The 21,225-nt window shown below is 39.7% G+C and overlaps 1 protein-coding gene across 1 annotated transcript in view; it reads left to right on the top strand.

The window, feature by feature from the left end:
* The window catches only part of Kpc1 (Kip1 ubiquitination-promoting complex subunit 1), a 534,039-nt gene that overhangs the window by 420,719 nt on the left and 92,095 nt on the right, over nt 1-21,225 (top strand). The window contains exon 25 of the mRNA XM_090388154.1: nt 6,235-6,334. Coding sequence (XP_090244280.1) covers nt 6,235-6,334 — 100 coding nt within the window. The remainder of the gene's footprint in view (nt 1-6,234; nt 6,335-21,225) is intronic.

The raw sequence follows: 21,225 nt of genomic DNA, 5'->3' as shown, positions 1-21,225 counted from the left end.
TCCACTTCATTCATTGGCATTTTCTTCCTTCCTGGGTGGTCACTAGTGCAGTTGCGCAGGAAGCACTTCCAGTTGGTGGGCTGGTTGGTCTTGCTATTATTATTATTATTAGCCGTATGGTGCAAGGAAGCCTGAGGCTTATGCTGCACTAGCCAAAAAAAATTGAGTTACCGGGGGGGGGGAGTAGAAGGGGAGAGAGAGAGAGTAGAAGGGAATCATCAAGAAAGAGAAAAATGATGATATACTTTGCATTTGTCAATGTTAAACTTTAGTTGCCACTTCTCAGCCCATCTGCCTAACTTTTCTAGATCCTGTTGCAGTAGCATACTGTCTGTCTTTACTGTCGTTAACAACCTTGCCAACCTTTGTATCATCTGCAGACGTGGACATTACACCTAATATACCTTCATCGATATCATTCATAAATAAACAAAACAACAATGGGCCCAGCACCAAACCCTGGGGAACTCTGCCAATAACATTAGTCCACATAGAGCAGTGTCTATTTATTACCACTCTCTGCTGTCTCCCACTGAACCATCCCTTTTGTCCATTCCAGTAACTGGCCCTTAATGTCATACTGCTCCAATTTGTACAGCAGTTCATGTGCAACAGTATCAAAAGCTTTCCTGAAATCCAAATATATGATATCAAAATTATTTTTAGCATCCAGTTCCTTTGTGACGACATAGTACTATCCAATAAAATTGGTCAGACAAGACTTCCCCTTAACAAACCCATGCTGTGTCTGAACTGTTGCTGCTGTCTTGTCTAGGTGATCCTGTATCACCTCTTTAACCAGTGACTCCATTGATGCATTTAGGGCTGAAGCCTCAAGCTGTGAGCAAATTTAGACTATGTATATATTAAGTGTAATAGCATCATTAATACACAGCCATTTCTGAATAAACAGAATATTTATAAGGCGGCATCGTTTAAAGTTATATCTCATATTGTGAATACCTTTACAACAAGTTGCCATGAAATTGCACTACTTCGAATAAGTAACACTTCACCTAAGGAGAAGGCTAATGTTACTGATTCTCAGATAGGTACCACCACCCAGACGGCTCTGTTTCAGGGCTATTTGGCCCTTCTTCAGTGGGTGGGTAGGTACCCAAGTGATGCAATGATGGCAAAACAGAAGTATAACTCCACAATATGAGAGATGCCTGATGGTGTATGATGTATTTAGACTAAGATGCATTTTGGGCTGAAGCTGAAGTCTTAGTCTAAATACATCAGGCATCTCTCATATTGTGGAGTTATACTTCATAACTGTTTTGCCATCATTGCATCACTTCAAAGTAGTGCAATTTCATGGCAACTCGTTGTGAAGGAATTCACAATATGAGATATAACTTTAAACAATGCCTTATACATATTCAGACATTTCTGTTTATTCAGAAATGGCTGTGTATTAATGATGCTATTGCACTTAATATATACATAGACTAACAGGTCTTTAATTATTTTTGTCACCCTTTGAACCCCCTTTGTGAATTGGGGATAAATTTGCACATCTCAGTCCATGGGGACCTTCCCGACTCTAAGGATGCTCTCATAATTATGGCTAAAGGTTTGCTTACTTCCCTTGCTTCCTCCTTCATTATAACTGGATAGATTCCACCTACCCCAGGTGCCTTTTTTATGTTTAACCTCAACAGTTTCTCCTTCACTTTTCTCTCAGTTATCACAAAATCACTTAGCTCCCTGATAAACTTCTGGCATTACCCTCATTGAATAACTCCTCATGTGTGAATGTAGATGCAAAATACCCTTCATTTTATCGGCTACTTGAGCGGAATCATCAATAGTTGAACCATCTATGTTAAGTGAACCAATTTGATTCATCCCCTTCCTTTTAGAGTTTACATAAGTAAAGAACTCTTTAATGTTTTTCTTTGCCAAAGATTCCTCGTAATCTGTCTTTGCCTTTGTGACTTGATTACAGACTAGCTTATATCTGTCATAGGCTTCTGTGTCACCTGATAATTTATATGCATCCCATGCATTTTGCTTCTCTGCCACAAGCCTCATTAAATCATCCGACATCCATTTAGGCCTGAACCTTGAACAGTATTTCTTAGTTGGTATGAAAAGCCTAGTAGCCTCCAAGACTAAATCCCTGAAGGCTTTCCATTTAGAATTCACCATTGGTAACATCACCAGTTGATCTCATTCTATAGAATTTAAAACTGTCTGAGACCTCTGTAGCCACCTTTACAAAAACAAAAGCGCTTCCCTTTACCCTTGATCATAGTTACATCGTTAAGTAAATCCCCCATCAGTACACTGTGATCACTGTCACCTAGTGGTTCCTTTATCTGCAACTTCTTAGTGCATGAATAATCACTCCTGATAATCAGATCAAGGTATTACTCCCTCTGGTTGCCCCTCGAACATGTTTCTGTAGAAAACAATCCTCTAATAAATACACATACATCTTGCTAGTGTGCGTGTGACCAAACGAAAAGTTCCAGTCAATATCTGGAAGTTAAAATCTCCCATTACAAAACATTCTGATATACTGGCCCATTCTATTTCTCTGCACAACTGTTCATTGTACTTATCAGCGTCATTAGGACTATAACATACTCCTACTCTCGTTTTCCATTTCACAGTTTTTATGTTACACCAAACAGACTCAACAGTGCACTGTCCACCCATGTCAACTGGATGCACTTCCTTAGATTTTATGTGTTTCTTAACTAACAGCATAACCCCTCCTCCCTTCCTACCTTGTCTGTCCTTTCTGTTCACATTTTACTCCCCAAATTCCAATTCTGCACTGCTTATATCTGTGTGACATCTTGTGTCTGATATTCCAACAATATCTGCCTTATCTGCAATAAGGCCTCTAAGGTTGGGATTATTCATACCACAAATTTAAACATATACACCAACCGCTTATAACTGATTTAATAATAAAATAAAATGATACAAAAGACTGTAAAATAATATTTACAAAAAATATGATTATTTACAAAAAACTAATTTACAACAAAAATAAAATAAAATAAGTTAAAATGCATTAAAATATAAATTTAAAATCGATAAAAACACTATTAAAGCTTTCAGAGGTGTCTACCTCCTTCCTCATCAATGAGGAAGGAGGTAGACACCTCATTGCTGAGGAAAAAATACTATTTTACAGTCTTTTGTATCATTTTATTTTATTATTAAATCAGTTATAAACGGTTGATGTATATGTTTAAATTTGTAATATCTGCCTTTGTTGTCTTGATCAGCACTTCAAATTCATCAATTTTATTTACTATACATCTAGCATTAGTGTACCTGCAAGTATACATGCACTTATTCTTACTCTTAGTTACCATAACAGAGCCAATGTATTTACTTGTTCTATGATGACTCCCAGCAGCTCTTGAAATTCCCAGCAACTTGCTCTCTAAGCTTCTGCTCATTACAATAGAAGCAGTGCAAGAATCACTTTTGCTTCTGTCTGCTGCTACCCCATTAATCTTTTAGACAGTGAATTCCCCCAAACCAACAGATTTCGAATCCACCTAACACTGCCTCGATAGCCTCAGCAAATATATATATATATATATATATATATATATATATATATATATAAACTTAAGTGAGAATAATGATTAAAAAATAAATAAAAATGGCAGCAGCATGGCAAGAGAGAAGAGCAAAAATTGTGAAATTATACGTAACGATCAAACCAACAGGGAGGGAAGAGAATAAAATTATTGCAGCAGAAACTCTCGAAGATAATTTAGAAAGTCTAAATACAAAGATAATAAAATATAATCAATTAAATTTTGAATAACCAATTAAATAAATTTAATGGTGCCCTTCTGACAGGCACCAGGTCCAAATTTATGTGAAATATCACAAGCAGAGATGTGAACAACTAAAATAAAACAAAAACAGAAATAGACTAACAATTATGCCCCATCTCGACAGAGAAACACAAGGCCAATAATGGTCAGGGAATCGCTGCATTTCAACCGCTAGACAAATCGGCGCAAAGGCGAATCGATTGAAAGATCAGTCCACCATCCGATCTCCAGATCGATCCGCCAATTCAGAGGACTTGAATAGTGGTGGTCCTGATGCAGCGAAAATTAAAAATAGGACAAATACAAGCACTCAAATGCAAAGCCACACCACTGACAAAAGTAATCTTAACCAGATTATATAGGCAAAACATGAACTATGGATGGCAGCGTTAGCAGATCAGCCCACTACTGTCATGTAATATACTTATATTTGAATAATGTTTGAAATAATTGAAAACTGAATCTTACATAAAAAAGGGGTAAAGCATACATCAGAGGCGGCAAAAAGAATTTTTCTCTACATGACGCTTGAGATATAAACTTAAGTGAGAATAATGATTAAAAAATAAAAATGCCAGCAGCATGGCAAGACAGAAGAGCAAAAATTGTGAAATTATATGTAACGATCAAACCAACAGGGAGAGAAGAGAATAAAATTATTGCAGCAGAAACTCTCAAAGATAATTTAGAAAGTCTAAATACAAAGATAATAAAATATAATCAATTAAATTTTGAATAGCCAATTAAATGAAATTTAATGGTGCCCCCTCTGACGGGCACCAGGTCCAAATTTATGTGAAATATCACGAGCAGAGATGTGAACAACTAAAATAAAACAAAAACAGAAATAGACTGACCATTATGCCCCATCTCAACAGAGGACCTTGTGGTCCTCTGTTGAGATGGGGCATAATGGTCTTTCGGAGTGGGTAATTTAGAAAGTCTATTTAGACTTTCTAAATTATCTTCGAGAGTTTCTGCTGCAATAATTTTATTCTCTTCCCTCCCTGTTGGTTTGATCGTTACATATAATTGCATAATTTTCGCTCTTCTGTCTTGCCATGCTGCTGGAATTTTTATTTATTTTTTATTTTTTATTTTTTAATCATTATTCTCACTTGAGATGGGGCATAATGGTCAGTCTATTTCTGTTTTTGTTTTATTTTATTTTATTGACTGACTTTGCCTATGGCAAGGTTAACTATCACGCCATGGATAAAACCTGGTACGTCTGTGCAATAAACTGTAAAATTCACACGCACATAAAATCTAAACTTTGGCGGGAAATTGAACATTTTTAGACTCACCACCACAGGACACAGAGGTGAGATACTATAATATTTTAATCTGCTACATACCCGTAGGGCTTTGAATCTCCTATCACAGTTTGCTGTAATATAAATAAACCACCCTGTTTATTTAAAATTAAGTACTTATATAATATTAAGGACATATATTCAATAAGATTACTCTTATAATTCCAAATTATCCACCAAGTAATTAACCTAGCAAAACTGGTATAGAGATTACAGAAACGAGTATGTATAATACATTCCTCTAGTATGGCTATATGTCTGCTCAAAGCCCCTGAGGAGTAGCAGAGGTATGGCCATGAGGAAGAATGTTAATTTTCATTAATTTTCACTAACTTTTGCCAATTTCTCCAGCTTTCTTTAAAATTTCATTAATTTTGCTGTTTTTATATGAATCTTATATTTTTATATGTAAGGCTATCCATACCAGGGCTAGATGTAAATATAACTAGCAGGGTTGGTTGGGGTCACTACAAACCTGATGCTCCAAAGTAGTACCATTATTTAAAAATAATGAATAAATAAGTATATATCACTCAATTCAGGGATTAAAAAAATTTGCATTATGAACAAGTAGTCACAGATTTAAAATGAACCCCTTTATTGACAGTTGCCTTAATACTGAAGAAAGTAATGACAAAGTCAACAGTTACTGAATGGCTATGAAAGTTTATGCAATTTATTACATCATTTTCCTTGCATCATTTTCAGCCAATGTATACATTGATGAATAGAACTGATTTTACATAAGGATGCCGCTTCTGATGCTATCTGCAGTCGTACAATAAAGAGTTTAATGTAAAAATTCTTGCATTCTGAAGCAATTCTTTTCTCTGATTTGGCAAAACCATTATAATTAAAGCATAATATGACAATTTCAGCCAATGAAGAACTATATGCTTTTTGTTGGGGGGGGGGGTTCCAATTTCTCAGTCTTTTTATCTTAAAATATTATGCTTTTTGCATCATGTGATGGTAGCTGACCTGACATTATATGAGAAGTAAGAGTAGTTTAGAAAGTTAATAACTAAAAAAAAAAAAAAAAAACATTTATTAGTTTTACTTCACTACAGTTTGCAATTTATACATATTAATTTATGCAGGGTTGTGGATTTGCTTTTCGCTACTCTTTACCACCACATCTCTTGAAACGACTTAGTGCAAAACCTCAGCAACCAGAAAACTCTACCCCTAGTCACCAGAGTAAGTATAAGTACTATCTGGAAACAACAGAATATGATTTATGTAGATTATAATTTTTTCTGATACATATGGCTCTAATATAGTATATGCATAATCTATATATACTGATATATTCTATTAGCAGTTATTACTTCAGTAATCTGTTTACTAATATTTCACATGATCATTTAAAGTTGGTTCTGGTTGATAACTACAGTGATTACCAAAGCTTTTTAAAATGTGATGACACATATTGATCTGGAGTGTTATAATTGTCTTTTTAATAATTATATTTGCAGTGGTCTTCTTTATTCATTAAAAATAGGAGGATAGCAATTAGGCATGTGCAGTTAATTCTTACATCATTATGAGAAGAATCTAGATCAAAATATTATTATGTATTAGTATGTGGACATTTTGTTGACAATCAGTCAACCAAATTTTAATGAAAAAAAAGCAAATATATGCCCCTGACTTAGTTAGCATTAGTGAGGTATATGATGAAAGAAGACAAGTTTATACAGCATCAGCCAAAAATAAAAAAAAAAAAAAAACCTCCCTATTTTACCCATCCAATCATGCCAAATGTTTGTCTAGTTTAGCCTTAAATTTATTTAAGCCATCAACTTACACAACAACAGATGGAAGTCGGTTCCAGCAATCAACTACCCGCTAGCTAAAAGCAAACGTCCACAATCTATTCTATTCTACAACTGTGTTTCCTCAGTTTGAATCTATGCCCCCTCAGGTTCATAATCTGAGTAAGTAGAAGAATTCCATTAGCATTGAGCCTGCTCAAGACATTCAAGGTTTTATACACCTCAATCAGATCACCTCACAGGTGCCTAGTCTCCATATGCTCCAACTTGCATAACTTAAGACTTTCTTAGTAAGAGCATCGCTTTATTCCTCTCACCAATCTTGTTGCCCTTCTTTGTACTTTTCTAGCAACTGTACATCCTTCCTAAAATGAGGCCTCCAGGCCCTCTACACAGCACTCAAGGTGTGGACTAATCATTGCCTTATACAAAAGGATATTTGCCTCCTTGTTCTCTGCTAGCAAAATTCCTGTATATCATTGACAAGAGACTCATAACCTGCTCTGGCACCCATCTGCACTGCTCAGAGAATTCCATATCTGACTGCACAATTACCCCCAGGTCTTTTTCATTCTCCATTTCGCTAAGTGTAGTACCACAAATTTGGTATGTTTATCTTGGGTTACTGTTACTCATATGCAGCACTCTGCATTTGTCGATGTTAAACTTCAGTAGACACTTCTCAGCCCATCTTCCCAACTTTTCTAGATCCTGTTGCAGTAGCATACTGTCTGTCTTTACTGTCATTAACTACCCTGCCAACCTTTTATATATTGTGCCTTCGTAGCCAGGTGGGAAGGAGCAGCAGTGCGTAGCACACGCTTCTTGATAAGACCTGGGTTCGAGCCCGTCACCAACAAATACGGAGGTTGCAGAAAGGTCAGGGAATGACCACTGCATATCCCGGAGCAATATGGCCTTAGTTGCTAATGCTCCTAAAAACCAAATAACAAACAAACCTTTTATATCATTTGAAATCTTCAACATTAAGCCTGATATACTTCATCGATATCATGGATAAATACACAAAACAACAATGGGCCCAGCACCCTGTGGGACTGCACTAATAACATTATTCAACGAAGAGCAGTGTCCATTGATTGCCACTCCAGTCATCTCCCACTCAACCATCCCTTTATCCATTGTAGCAACTTGCCCTTAATGCAGTAGCAACTAAGGGCCATATTGCAATAGTATCAAAAGCTTTCCTGAAATTCAAGTATATGATATCAAAATTATTTTTGCATCCAGTTTCTTTGTGACCACATCATAGTATCCAATCAAAATGGTCAGACAGGACCTTCCCTAAACAAACCCATGCTCTGTGAATTATTACTGCAGTCTTGTCTACATGATACTGCAGTGCTCCTTTAACCAGTGACTCTATTATTTTCTCCAAAACAGAAGTTAAACTAACAGGGTCTATAATTATTTGTCTCCCTTTGAACTGCCTTTGTGAGTTAGGGATACATTTGCTCATCTCCGGTCCATGGGGACCTCCCCTGAGTCTAAGGATGTTCTCATAATTATGGCTAAGGATTTGCTTACTTCCCTTCTTCACTAGCTATTGAATTTACCAATACAAATAGGCACCTTGAGACTCCTTATTTGTACATACTAAATTACAAGGCAATATCAGTACCAGAATTTAGGACAAAACGAGAAGTGTTCAATTTCCAAACAATTACATTTCTAAATTGCAACTTAATTTCTAAACAGTTTCACAGTAATATTATTTATTACTATTATTATTGCTGCTTTTATATTATTTCTCATTGATTGGGGGTTCCACCTCGTGATGGGTATTGCTACCAAGTACACAGGGTGGTTGTTGTTATGTCTGATGTTACTGTTGGTCGAGGAACTCTCTGACAATCCTACAGGTGTTCAGGATTGTGACTTTCTGGAGTTCCTTGTAGGTGTTTGGTGGGAGACCTATTGCTGCTAGCCTATTATGTAGGGTCTTTTGCACCATACCTGTGGTTGACACAATGATTGGGATGGTCGTTATTTGTTGCATATGCCACATATGCAACAAACAAACTTTGATCTCCTTTCTTAGGTTCATGTACTTCCTGATTTTTTCCCCATGGGTTTTCTACAGGTTGCCAGTGTTGGGTACTGCTATGTCAATCAGATAGGTAGCCTTTTCCTTCTTGTCCACAAGGATTTTGTCCGGTCTGTTGTGCAGGATTGTCCTATCCATTATTATGGCGTGGTCCCAGTACAGCTTGTGGGTTGGGGTCTCTAGTACTGCCTGGGTTCGTACTTGTATTATCCTGGCTACCTGGTCGTGTCTGTGAGTGTACTCAGTCTGGGTGATCACCTTGCACCCCGTGGTGATGTGTTGGATTGTTTCTGAGGCCAGGTAGCATCATCGACATGTGTCATCTAACAATCCGGGCTCCTTGGCAATGTATTTTCTATAGTTCCTGGTGTTGATTACCTGGTCTTGGATGGTGAGCATGAATCCTTCAGTCTCGGGGAAGAGCGTCCCGCTCGTGAGCCATGCATTGGAAGCAGTTTTATCTACGTGACCCTGACGGAGATCATTGTAGTGTCTGCCATAGAGTGTCTTCTCCCCCCATCTTTCTAGCTTCGTTTGTACTTCCTCGTGTTTGGGGGGGACTCCTCGCTTAGGTTGAGTGGGGGTATACTGCTTATCTATCTTCCTTATGGCCTGGTTGAGTGCTGCTGTGTGTTTCTGGAAGTAATACTTCAGGTTAATTATTGCTGTCTTCTGTTGCTGAATGAGGTCTATTAGGCCCCTTCCTCCTTCTCGGGCAATTGTCAGTCTCTCCACGGCAGCTCTAGGGTGGTGTTGGCGGCTGTTGGTCATCATTGTCCTTGTCTTTCTCATGATATCCTACAACTCGGTGTTAGTCCAATCTATGACCCCGAAGGAGTATGTTAGCACTGGGTGTTTATGGCTGCATAGGTTTTTATGCATAGGTGTTTATTTTTCGGTCAGGCAGTCCTTAATTCCTTGTGCTGTAACTGCTGAGCCTGCATCATCCCCAAGTATTTGTAGGCCTCTCCCTCTGCCATGGCTTCGATCTCTTTACCACTGTGCAGCTGGTAGTTTCGGTTCACTAATTTTCCCTGGCGCAATCCGTGGGTCTTGTATTTGTCTAGACCAAATTCCATCCTAATATCCTTGCTGAATTCTTCGGTGATCTGGAGTAGTTGCTGAATGTGTTTCTCGGTTCCAGTGTAGAGCTTGATATCATCCATATACGTAAGGTGGGTGAGGTTGTACAGGTTCTTCCTTCCTTCTTTAAGGTTATATCCGTACTTGCTACTGTTGAGCATGGTAGATAGCAGGTTAAGTGCTAGACAGAACCATAATGGGCTCAGGCATTTCCCTGAAAGAATCCTCTCCTGATGGGGATTGGCCTGGTTGTGATGTTTTCGACCTTAATGATGGTACTCCATTTCGCCATCGTTTCTCCTAGGAAGTTTGTCACTATAAGATTGACTTTGTAGATTTTCAGTGCCTCTATTCGCCAGCTATGAGGCACGGAGTCGAAGGCCTTGCGGTAATTGATGTAGGCTGTGTACATGTTGCGCCACTTCTTGTATGCTTGCTCCATAACCGCAGCATCTGTGGTTAATTGCTCTTGCATCCTTTGCTCATCCGCTTGCATCCTTTCTGCTGTTTGGCTATTATGCTCTGGCTCTCCAAGTGGTCTGTTATCTTCCTGGTTATGCAGGTGGTCAGGATCTTGTACATTGTCGGGTGGTCAGGATCTTGTACATACCTATATGTCACCTGGTTTCTTGTATCTTCGTCTTTAGGCTTCAGATATGTGATTCCTTGAGTGATAAACTTTGGGATTGTCTCTGGGTGCCTTATTTGGGTGAACTGCTCTGCCAGGTGCTTGTGTGTGTGTGTGCAAGTGAGCATCTTGTACCAGTAGTTGTGGACGTTATCTATTCCTGGAGTTCGCCAGTTGCGAGAGTTCTTGATCGTCTGTTTTACTTATTCTTCCCGAATTTCCCATCCTTTCATTTCTTCTACGTCCTTGGTTTTCTTGCGTTCTAGTTCTATCCAGGTGGCTCGGCTGTTATGTTTTAATTCCCTGCTCCATATGTTTCCCCAGAAATCCTCAATCATCTTCTTCTCGGGTGGTCCATTCCCTTGTTTCCTGTATTCTCCGAGATTCCTGTAGAAACCTCTTTGGTCCTCATCGAAGATTCGGTTGTTTATTTTCCTCTTGGAGCTCTCTTTGTACCAGTGTAGTCTTGCTGAGTGCAAGGAGGTTCTGCTTCAATGTGTCCAAGTACTCTCCTATTCTCTGATTTTTTTTTTTTTTTTTGTCTCATGTTTGCTGTGGATGCTGTCTCTCTTGAGGATGCTATTCACTTTTCCCAATTAATTTCTTACTACTATTGCCCCGTTGGTACTGGGTCAATTGGCCTATCTTGATGCCTAATTCTTTTATCTTCTGCTGAAGTCTTCTTTCCCAAGCTGGTTCCTTTTGTTTTCGTTTCTTCTGCTGCTGGTCTCTCACTTCTCTTCCATTAATCCTCGTGGCTGCTACCGCAGCACAATACACGGCTGTGTGGATGTCCTTCAGTGTTGCACCATTGCTGTCGAGGTAATGTGGTATAATGTGCCGATTCAGGTGGTCTGTGATTCTCCACAAGGTTCTATTCAGCCTATGCTTCAATATCACGTGAGTCTTTGTGTGGTCAATTCCTTTGAATTCTGTTAGGGCTTCTTCCACTCGTCCTCTATTCTGGATATCATGACCTCATCTGTTTTCACTTCGGCTGCTGCGAGTTGTATTTCCTCTTGCTCTTCTGCCTCTGGTTTTTTAGCATTAGTAGAGGCATTTGATGCAAGAAAGCAAGCTTATGCAGCATCAGCCAAAAAAAAAAAAAAAACCACTTCACCCCTCTGTTCGTTCAAAATACCTGTCCAGCTGAGCCTTAAACTTATTTAGGCTATCAACTTCCACGACAAGGGATGGAAGTCTGTTCCACCAACCAACCACTCGCTGGCTAAAGGCAAATTACCGCACGTCTATCCTACATCTGTCTTTCCTCAATTTGAATTTATGCCCTCTCAGGTGATTATTCTGAGCGAGAGGATGAATCACATCAGCATTGAGCATGCTCAAACCATTCAATGCTTTATACACCTCTATCAGATCACCTCGCTGGTGCCTAGTCTCCAGACACTGTAATTTGCAAAACTTAAGCCTTTCTTCGTAAGAGCATCTCTTTGTTCCATTCACTAATCTTTGTTGCCCTTCTCTGCACTCGTTCCAGCAGCTCTACATCCTTCTTGAAATGAGGCCTCCAGACCTGTATACAGTACTCTAGGTGTGGCCTGACCATTGCCTTATACAAGGGAATAATCACCTCCTTATCCCTGCTAGAAAAATTCCTATATAAAATTCCTGGTTCGGCGATGGTATGTTCTTTCTCCTCTGGTTCCATATTCTTTATCCTTTGTAGTTGTTTGCTCACGTCCTGTTTGATTTTTTCCAAGATTGCAGGGGCTATTAGGTTCTTCATGACATGGTCCTTCTCTGGTCTGCTATTTGCTGTTCAGTAACCTGAATATCCGGGAATTGTTCCAGTCACTTGATATGTAGTCTTGCCCTGTAAGTTTTCATATCAGTCTCCAGCTTCGTTATTTTGTAGTATGCTTGCATGATGTACGTATTCATTTTGATACTCCACTTCATGCATTGCCGTTGCTCAATTTTCTGTTGCTCAATGTTTCAGTTGCGCAGGAAGCACTTCCAGTTGGTGGGGCTGGATGGTCTTGCCCTTCTCTTGTGGTAGCCATACAGGGGACAGCACCACTTGCTCCCCTGTCTTCCTCAGGAAAACATTATTATTATTATTATTATTATTATTATTATTATTATTATTGCTTTTATATCATTTCTTCCTGATTTGAGCATTCCACCCCGTGATGGATACTGCTATCAAGTATACAGAGTGGTTGTTATGTCTGGTGTTACTGTTAGTAGTAGTATTTACAGAGTTCCTTGTAGGTGTTTTCTGAGAGACCTATTGCTGCTAGGCTGTTATGTAGGGTCTTTGGTACCATACTGGTGGTTGATACGATGATTGAGATAGTCATTCCTTGTTGCTTATGCGACATCTCTTTGATCTCCTTTCTTAGATTCATGTACTTTCTGATTTTTTCCTTGTGCGTTTTCTGCAGGTTGCCAGTTGGCAGTTGGGCCTTGCTATGTCAATCAGATAGATAGCCTTTTCCTTCTTGTCGATGAGGGTTATGTCCAGTCTGTTGTGCGGGATTGACTTGTCCATTATTATGGTGCAGTCCCAGTACAGCTTGTGTGTTGGGATCTCTAGTAATGCCTGGGGTTCATACTTGTAATATGGTACACTTTCTTTGATCAACTGGTATTTCCTCACTTGCTTCTGAAGGCTACCTGGTCATGTCTATGAATGTACTCCACCTGGGTCATCACCTTGCATTCCGCAGTGATGTGTTGGATCATTTCTGAGGCCAGATGGGGCATCGTCAACATGTCATCTGACATTTCAGACTCCTTGGTGATGTTTTTTTTTTATAGTTTCTGGTGTTGATTACATTGTCTTGGACGCCGAGCATGAATCTTTCAGTCTTGGGGAAGAGTCTTCCACTCATGAGCCATGGTACACTTGCATTGGAAGCCATTTTATCTATGTGATCTTGATGGGGGTCATTGTAGTGTCTACCATTGAGTGTCTTCTCCTTGCCCATCTTTCTAGCTTCATTAGAGTTCTTTGTGTGTTTTTCTGGAAGTAATCCTTCAGGTTAGCTATCACTGTTTTTCTGTTGCTCAATGAGGTCTAATAGGCCCCTTCCTCCCTCTTTCTGAATTGTTGTCAATCTCTCCACAGCAGACTTCAGGTAGTGTTGACAGCTCTTGGTCATCGTTGTCCTTCTCATGATATCCTCCAGTTCAGCATTAGTCCAATCTATAATCTCGGAGGAGTATGTTAGCACTGGGACTGCATAGGTGTTTATGGCTTTGAGCTCTGATGGTATTTTTCAGTCAGTCAGGCCTTGATCTCCTTGCACTCTGACTGTTATGCCTGCATCATCCACAAATATTTATAGGTCTCTTCCCCATCATAGCTTTGATCTCTTTACCAGTCTGCTGCTGGTAGTTTCAGTCAACTAATTTTCCCTGATGCAATCCATGGGTCTTACATTTGTCTAGACCAAATTCCATCATGATATCATTGCTGAATTCTTCGGTGACCCAGAGTAGTTGCTGGAGTTGCTTCTCGGTTACCTCATAGAGCTTGATGACATCCATGTATATCAGGTGGGATAGGGTGTACAGGTTTTTCCTTCCTTCTTGAAGATTATGTCCATACTTCCTGCTGTTGAGCATGACGGAAAACGGATTGAGTGGTAGATAGAATGACAGTGGGCTCAGGTCATCTCCCTCAAAGATTCCTCTCTTAATGGGGATCGGTTTGGTTGTGATTTTCTTGGCCTTGATGGTGTTACTCTATTTTGCTATGGTTCCTTCAAGGAAGTTTGTCACTGTTGGATTTACTTTGTAGATCTTCATAGTCTGCTATGAGACACTGAGTCGAAGCCCTTTCAGTAATCAATGTAGGCCGTGTACAGGTTGTGCCGCTGCTTGTAGGCTTGGTCTATAATTGCTGCATCTATAGTTAATTGCTCCTTGCATCCTTTGCTCATCTGCTTGCATCCTTTCAGCTGCTCGGCCATTATGTTCTGGCTCTCCAAGTGGTCTGATATCTTCTTGGTTATGCAGCTGGTCAGGATTATATATCATTGGGACACAGGTGATCAGCCTGTATTTCACTTGGTTTCTTGTACTTGTTTCTTGTCTTTAGGCTTCAGATATGTGATTCCTTGAGTGAGAACTTCAGGATTGTCTCTAGGTTCCTTATCATTTAAGTGAACTGCTCTGCTAGTTACTTGTGTGTGCAGATGAGCTTCTTGTACCAGTAGTGGTGGATCGCCATATAGCTAATAATAATAATAATAATGTTATGTATTCCTAGGGTTCGCTAGTTGTGGGAGTTCCTGATCGACTGTTTTACTTCTTCCTCTCTAATCTCCACTCTCTCATCTCTTGTACATCCTTGGTTTTCTTCCGTTCTAGTTCTATCCAGGGGGGGCTCGGCTCTGCTTATTCTATAGAAGAATTAAGAGTCAAGATAGGCCAATTGACCCAGTACCAATGGGGTAATAGGAGTAATAAATTGATTGGAAAAGTGAAGAGCATCCACAGCAAATATGAAACCAAAAATTAGAGAATAGGAATATATTTGTTCACACTGAAGCAGAACCTCCTCGCACTCAGCAAGAGACAATGTCAATACAAAGAGAGCTCCCAGAGGAAAATAAACAACCAAATCTTCAATGAGGACCAAAGAGTATTCTACAAGAGTCTTGCAGAAGACTGGAAATATGGAAACGGACTTCACTGCTCCATATATTGATCCAGAACCCATCGATCATCTAATGCTCAGGCAGTCCGTTTCCATATTTCCAGTCTTCTGCAAGACTCTTGTAGAATACTCTTTGGTCCTCATTGAAGATTTGGTTGTTTATTTTCCTCTGGGAGCTCTCTTTGTATTGACATTGTCTCTTGCTGAGTGCGAGGAGGTTCTGCTTCAGTGTGAACAAATATATTCCTATTCTCTAATTTTTGGTTTCATATTTGCTGTGGATGCTCTTCACTTTTCCAATCAATTTATTACTCCTATTACCCCATTGGTACTGGGTCAATTGGCCTATCTTGACTCTTAATTCTTCTATCTGCTGAAGAATTCTTTCTGAATATTATTCTGCTAAATTCTTCTTTCCCATGCCCACATTTTCTTCTTTTTTTAGTTCTTCTGCTGCTGATCTCTTGTTTCTCTTCCATTAATCCTAGTGGCTGCTATGATAGCACAATATACACCTGTGTGGTTGGCCTCCACTGTTGCACCATTGTTGTCAGGGTAATGTTGTATTATTTGCCGATTCAGGTGGTCTGTTACTCTCCACATGATTCTGTTGAGTCTCTGCTCCAGTTCTGCTTATTATTATTATTATTATTATTGCTCTTATATTATTTCTCCCTGATGGGGTTTCACCCCATGATGGGTGGTGCTACCAAGTACACAGGGTGGTTGTTATGTCTGGTGTTACTGTTGATCGAGGAACTCTGACTATCCTAAGGGTGTTCAGAATTGCGACTTTCTAGAGTTCCTTTCCTTGTAGGTGTTCTCTGGGAGATATTTAGGTTCATGTACATCCTGATTTTTTCCTTCTGCATTTTCTGGAGGTTGCCAGTTGGGCATTGCTATGTCAATCAGATAGATAGCCTTTTCCTTCTTGTTGACAAGGGTTATGTTCAGTCTGTTGTGCGGGATTATCTTGTCCATTGTTATGGCACAGTCCCAGTACAGCTTGAGGTTTCGGATCTCTAGTATTGCTTGGGGTTCTTACTTGTGATACAGTACACTTTCTTTGATCAACTGGTATTTCCTTGCTAGCTTTTGAAGTATTATCCTGGCTACCTTGTCAAGTCTACGAGTGTACTCAGTCTGGGTGATCACCTTGCATCCCGCGGTGATGGGTTGGATTATTTCTGAGGCTTATTATTATTATTCGTGAAAATGCATGATTTTCACGAAACCAAATGAGGATTATCAAATTTCGTAACAATATTAATTGTATTTAGGATGAGATGATAAAACTGGTTGAGAAATTAAGGTATAATAGTGTACATTTTATAAAATTTCGCATGGTTACATGGCCTGACGGCTGCAATATACAAAAAATGGCAGGGGGGGGAGAAATTACTGCAGATGGATTGGATTATTACTACTTTTCCATCAGAGTCAATGGTATACTGCTTATGTGTGACTTGTGTATATGAGGTGTGGCAATAAAATAATCATTCTACTGTTCTGGTCATGTTTGATGAGTTTGAAAATAAATAGAAGTACAGTCAGTTCTCATATAGCACGATAGTTGTGTTCCTCGAAACTCTCGTGCAATGCAAAATCGTGCAATATAAATAACAAGCCCTATGGGACAAATAGTTAGGTGCCGACCACCCAAGATTGAACACACATTTGTATCCAAAACATTACCAAACACAATAAATAATCGTAATAAAATTCTTACATATTTTATTACGACTATTACATAATAAAATATTGCTATTGCTTTTGCTTCTATTGTATTAGCATTAGTAGAGGCATTTGATGCAAGAAAGCAAGCTTATGCAGCATCAGCCAAAAAAAAAAAAAAAAAAAAAAAAACAAATAAATAAATAAAAAATAACCACTTCCACTTCACCTCTCTGTTCGTTCGAAATACCTGTCCAGCTGAGCCTTAAACTTATTTAGGCTATCAACTTCCACGACAAGGGATGGAAGTCTATTCCACCAACCAACCACCCGCTGGCTAAAGGCAAATTTCCTCACGTCTATCCTACATCTGTCTTTCCTCAATTTGAATTTATGCCCTCTCAGGTGATTATTCTGAGCAAGAGGAAGAATCACATCAGCATTGAGCATGCTCAAACCATTCAAGGCTTTATACACCTCTATCAGATCACCTCGCCGGTGCCTAGTCTCCAGACACTGTAATTTGCAAAATGTAAGCCTTTCTTCGTAAGAGCACCCCTTTGTTCCATTCACTAATCTTGTTGCCCTTCCCTGTACTCGTTCCAGCATCTCTACATCCTTCTTGAAATGAGGCCTCCATACCTGTATACAGTACTCTAGGTGCGGTCTGATCATTGCCTTATACAAGGAAATAATCACCTCCTTATCCCTGCTAGAAAAATTCCTATATATCATCGATAATACACCATGAGCTACTCTTGCAGCCCGTCTGCACTGCTCAGAAAACTTCATATCTGCCTGCACAACCACCCCCAGGTCCCTTTCATTCTCTACCACTGTTAGTGTAGTACCACAGAGTTGATACGTTGCTCTGGGGTTGCTGTTTCCCATATGTAGTACTTTACATTTGTCAATGTTAAACTTCATTTGCCACCTCTCAGCCCATCTGCTCAACCTTTCCAGATCCTGTTGCAGTAGCATAGTGTCAGTAGTGTTCTTGACAACCCTGCCAACCTTCGTATCGTCTGCAAACTTGGACATTAAGCTTGATATACCATCATCAATATCATTTATAAATACAGAAAACAACAATGGACCCAATACTGAACCCTGAGGGACTCCACTAATAACATTAGTTCACGATGAGCAGTGTCCATTGATTACCACTCTCTGTCTTCTCCCCCTCAACCACCCTTTATCCATAGCAGCAATTTGCCTCCAATGTCACACTGCTCCAATTTGTGTAGCAGTCTTCCATGTGCAACAGTATCAAAAGCCTTTCTAAGATCCAAGTATATAATATCAAAGTTATTCCCTGCATCCAGTTCTTTTGTGACTGCATCATAGTATCCAATCAAATTGGTCAGGCAAGACTTTCCCTTAACAAAACCATGCTGTGTCTGAGCTATAACTGAAGTCTTGTCTAGATGATCCTGCAGTGCTTCTTTAACCAGTGCCTCCATTAATTTTCCAGGAACCGAAGTTAAACTAACAGGTCTATAATTACTTGTGTCGCCCTTTGATCCTCCTTTGTGAATTGGGGTCACATTTGCACATCTCCAGTCCATGGATACTTCCCCTGAGTCCAAGGAAGCTCTCATAATTATGGCTAAGGGTTTGCTTACTTCCTTTGCTGCTTCCTTTAATATAACTGGATAGATCCCATCCACCCCAGGTGCCTTTCTTGTATTTATCTTCAACAATTTCTCCTCCACTTTACTCACAGTTATTACAGGATTCTCTAGCTTACTGCCAGAGTTGAATACACCTCTGGCATTCCCCTCACTGAATAACTCCTCATGTGTGAACGTCGATGCCAAATATTCATTCAGTTTGTTAGCTACCTGAGCAGGATCATCAACAGTTGACCCATCGATATCAAGTGGACCAATCTGATTCATCCCCTTCCTTCTAGAGTTTACATAAGTAAAGAACTCTTTGCTGTTTTTCTTTGCATCCCTTGCCAGAGATTTCTCGTAATCTGCCTTCGCCTAAATCCATCCTCAAACGGTGCTTTAATCCTAAATCCATGCGGAATGAGTCCTGCCTTCGCCTGCCTAACCTCCTTTGTAACTTGGTTACAGATCAACTTGTATCTATCATAGGCTTCTGTGTCATGTTTTTTTTATATGTATCCCATGCATTTTTCTTCTCTGCCATATGTCTCATTAGTTCATCTGACATCCACTTAGGCCTAAAACTTGAACAATATTTCTTAGTTGGTATGTAAAGCCTAGTAGCTTCCAAGATATGTTCTTTGAATGCTTCCCATTTTGAATTTGCTGTTGGTAACATCATCAGTTGGTCCCACTGTATAGAATTTAAATACTGTCTCAGTCCATCGTAGTCGCCTTTACGAAAGCAATAACCCTTCCCTTTACCCCTAATGGTAGTTACCTCTTTGAGTAAATCCCACTTCAGCACACTGTGATCACTGCCACCTAGTGGTTCATTTACCTGCAGATTCTTAATGCATGAAGAATCACTACTATTAATCAAATCAAGAGTATTACTCCCTCTAGTTGCCTCCTGAACATGCTGATGTAGAAAAGAATCACAAAATAAATCTACAAAAGCCTTGCTAGTGTGTGAGTGACCAGCCCCCAAATTCCAGTCAATATCTGGGAAATTAAAATCCCCCATTATAAGACTCTCTGATTTACTGGCCCACTCTATTTCCCTGTACAGTTCCTTATTATACTCATCAGAGTCATTAGGCCTATAGCACACTCCTACTCTCAATTTTGATCTCCCAATGCTTATGTCACACCAAACTGACTCGACACTGCACTGTCCAGCAATGTCGACTGGCTTCACTTCCTTGGATTTTATGTATTTCTTAACTAATAGCATAACCCCTCCTCCCTTCCTATCCTGTCTATCCTTTCTGTAGACATTGTACTCCCCAAATTCCAGTTCTGCATTCCTTATATCTGGGTAACACCACGTCTCTGAAATCTCCACAATATCTGCCTTTGATGTTTTGAGCAATACCTCAAATTCATCAAATTTATTTACTAAACTCTTAGCATTGGTGTACACGCAAGTATACATGCATCTGTTCTTTTTCTTAGCTACCCTAACACAACCTATGTGTTTATTTGTACCCCAATGATTCCCAGCAGTCTCTGAAATATCCTGCATCTTATTTTCCAGGCTGCGGCTCATTCCAATAGAAGCAGTGCAAGAATCACTTTCACCTCTGCCAGTGGCTACTGTTAATCTATTAGTCCTTGTATCCCCCCAATCTAGCAGTTTTCCGACCCACTTAACACTGCCTCGATAGCATCAGCAAACATTCTTGCACCCTTTCTATTTAAGTGTATCCCTTCCCTGTAGAAGCAGTCTCTCCTGTTAACAAGTACAGACCAGGCTGAAAAAAATTCTACCTCTTGAGCCCTTGCACAATCCTTCCAGGGCCGAATTGATCGACAGGGCTCTTATCATATACTTCCTCCTATTGTGTCTGGGCAGAATTGCAGACACTTTCAAATTCAACCCTAATTCACGGCTTTTTTTCAACAGTGACCTGGGCTTGTTAAGTAATTCCGCCGGTCTCCTACTCTTAATATCATTAGTGCCAACGTGTACAACTATATCACCTTTTGTGCCCTTAAAAGATGATATCCGCTCTACAACATCATTAACCTTTGCCCCTGGCAGACATACCCTGGTCCTGTTCCACCTATCCTTTTTACAAAGCATGTTTCCCGTTTCCCTGACAATAGAGTCACCAACAACTACTAGTTCCTTTGGGACCCGCATTCTGCCTTGGGGGCTACCGCTGTGTTGCGCGATGACCAATGCAAGCTCTGGCATTGGTGTGGGCAGCTGAGAGCTTGATGGGCCCCTCACTTTTAATGCTTCGAGGGCATCCACCCTGTCCTTGAAGCTCTCATATAGGCCCATAACAATGCTGAGTTGTCGCCTGATTTCCTTACACTCCTTCCATCACGCACACACAAAGACATCCCCCATGGCATTATCATGTCCCGTACCTGACTGCTCCACAAACATCAAGCAAGTAGTGCATTTTAATAGGCTGTGATTCAGAGGGCAAGTGCCCCCCTCAGTTCTCCCCTGAGCCACAGCACTCCCATTAGCTTGAGCCTTTTGCTTTGCTGCTCTGGTCAGAGTCATGATTTCGATTTAATTTCAATAAAATTTCAATTTCAGTACAAAATTAAAACCCTAAACTTATATCTCAACACAGTTATAACGCTATATTTA

The sequence above is a fragment of the Mastigoproctus giganteus genome, chromosome 13, assembly GCF_048544385.1.
Source record: "Mastigoproctus giganteus isolate SK-2022 chromosome 13, ASM4854438v1, whole genome shotgun sequence".
In the NCBI taxonomy this organism is placed as follows: Eukaryota; Metazoa; Arthropoda; class Arachnida; order Uropygi; family Thelyphonidae; genus Mastigoproctus; species Mastigoproctus giganteus.
The sequence above is the reverse complement of the archived record's forward strand: the minus strand, read 5'-3'. Positions and strand labels throughout refer to the sequence as shown.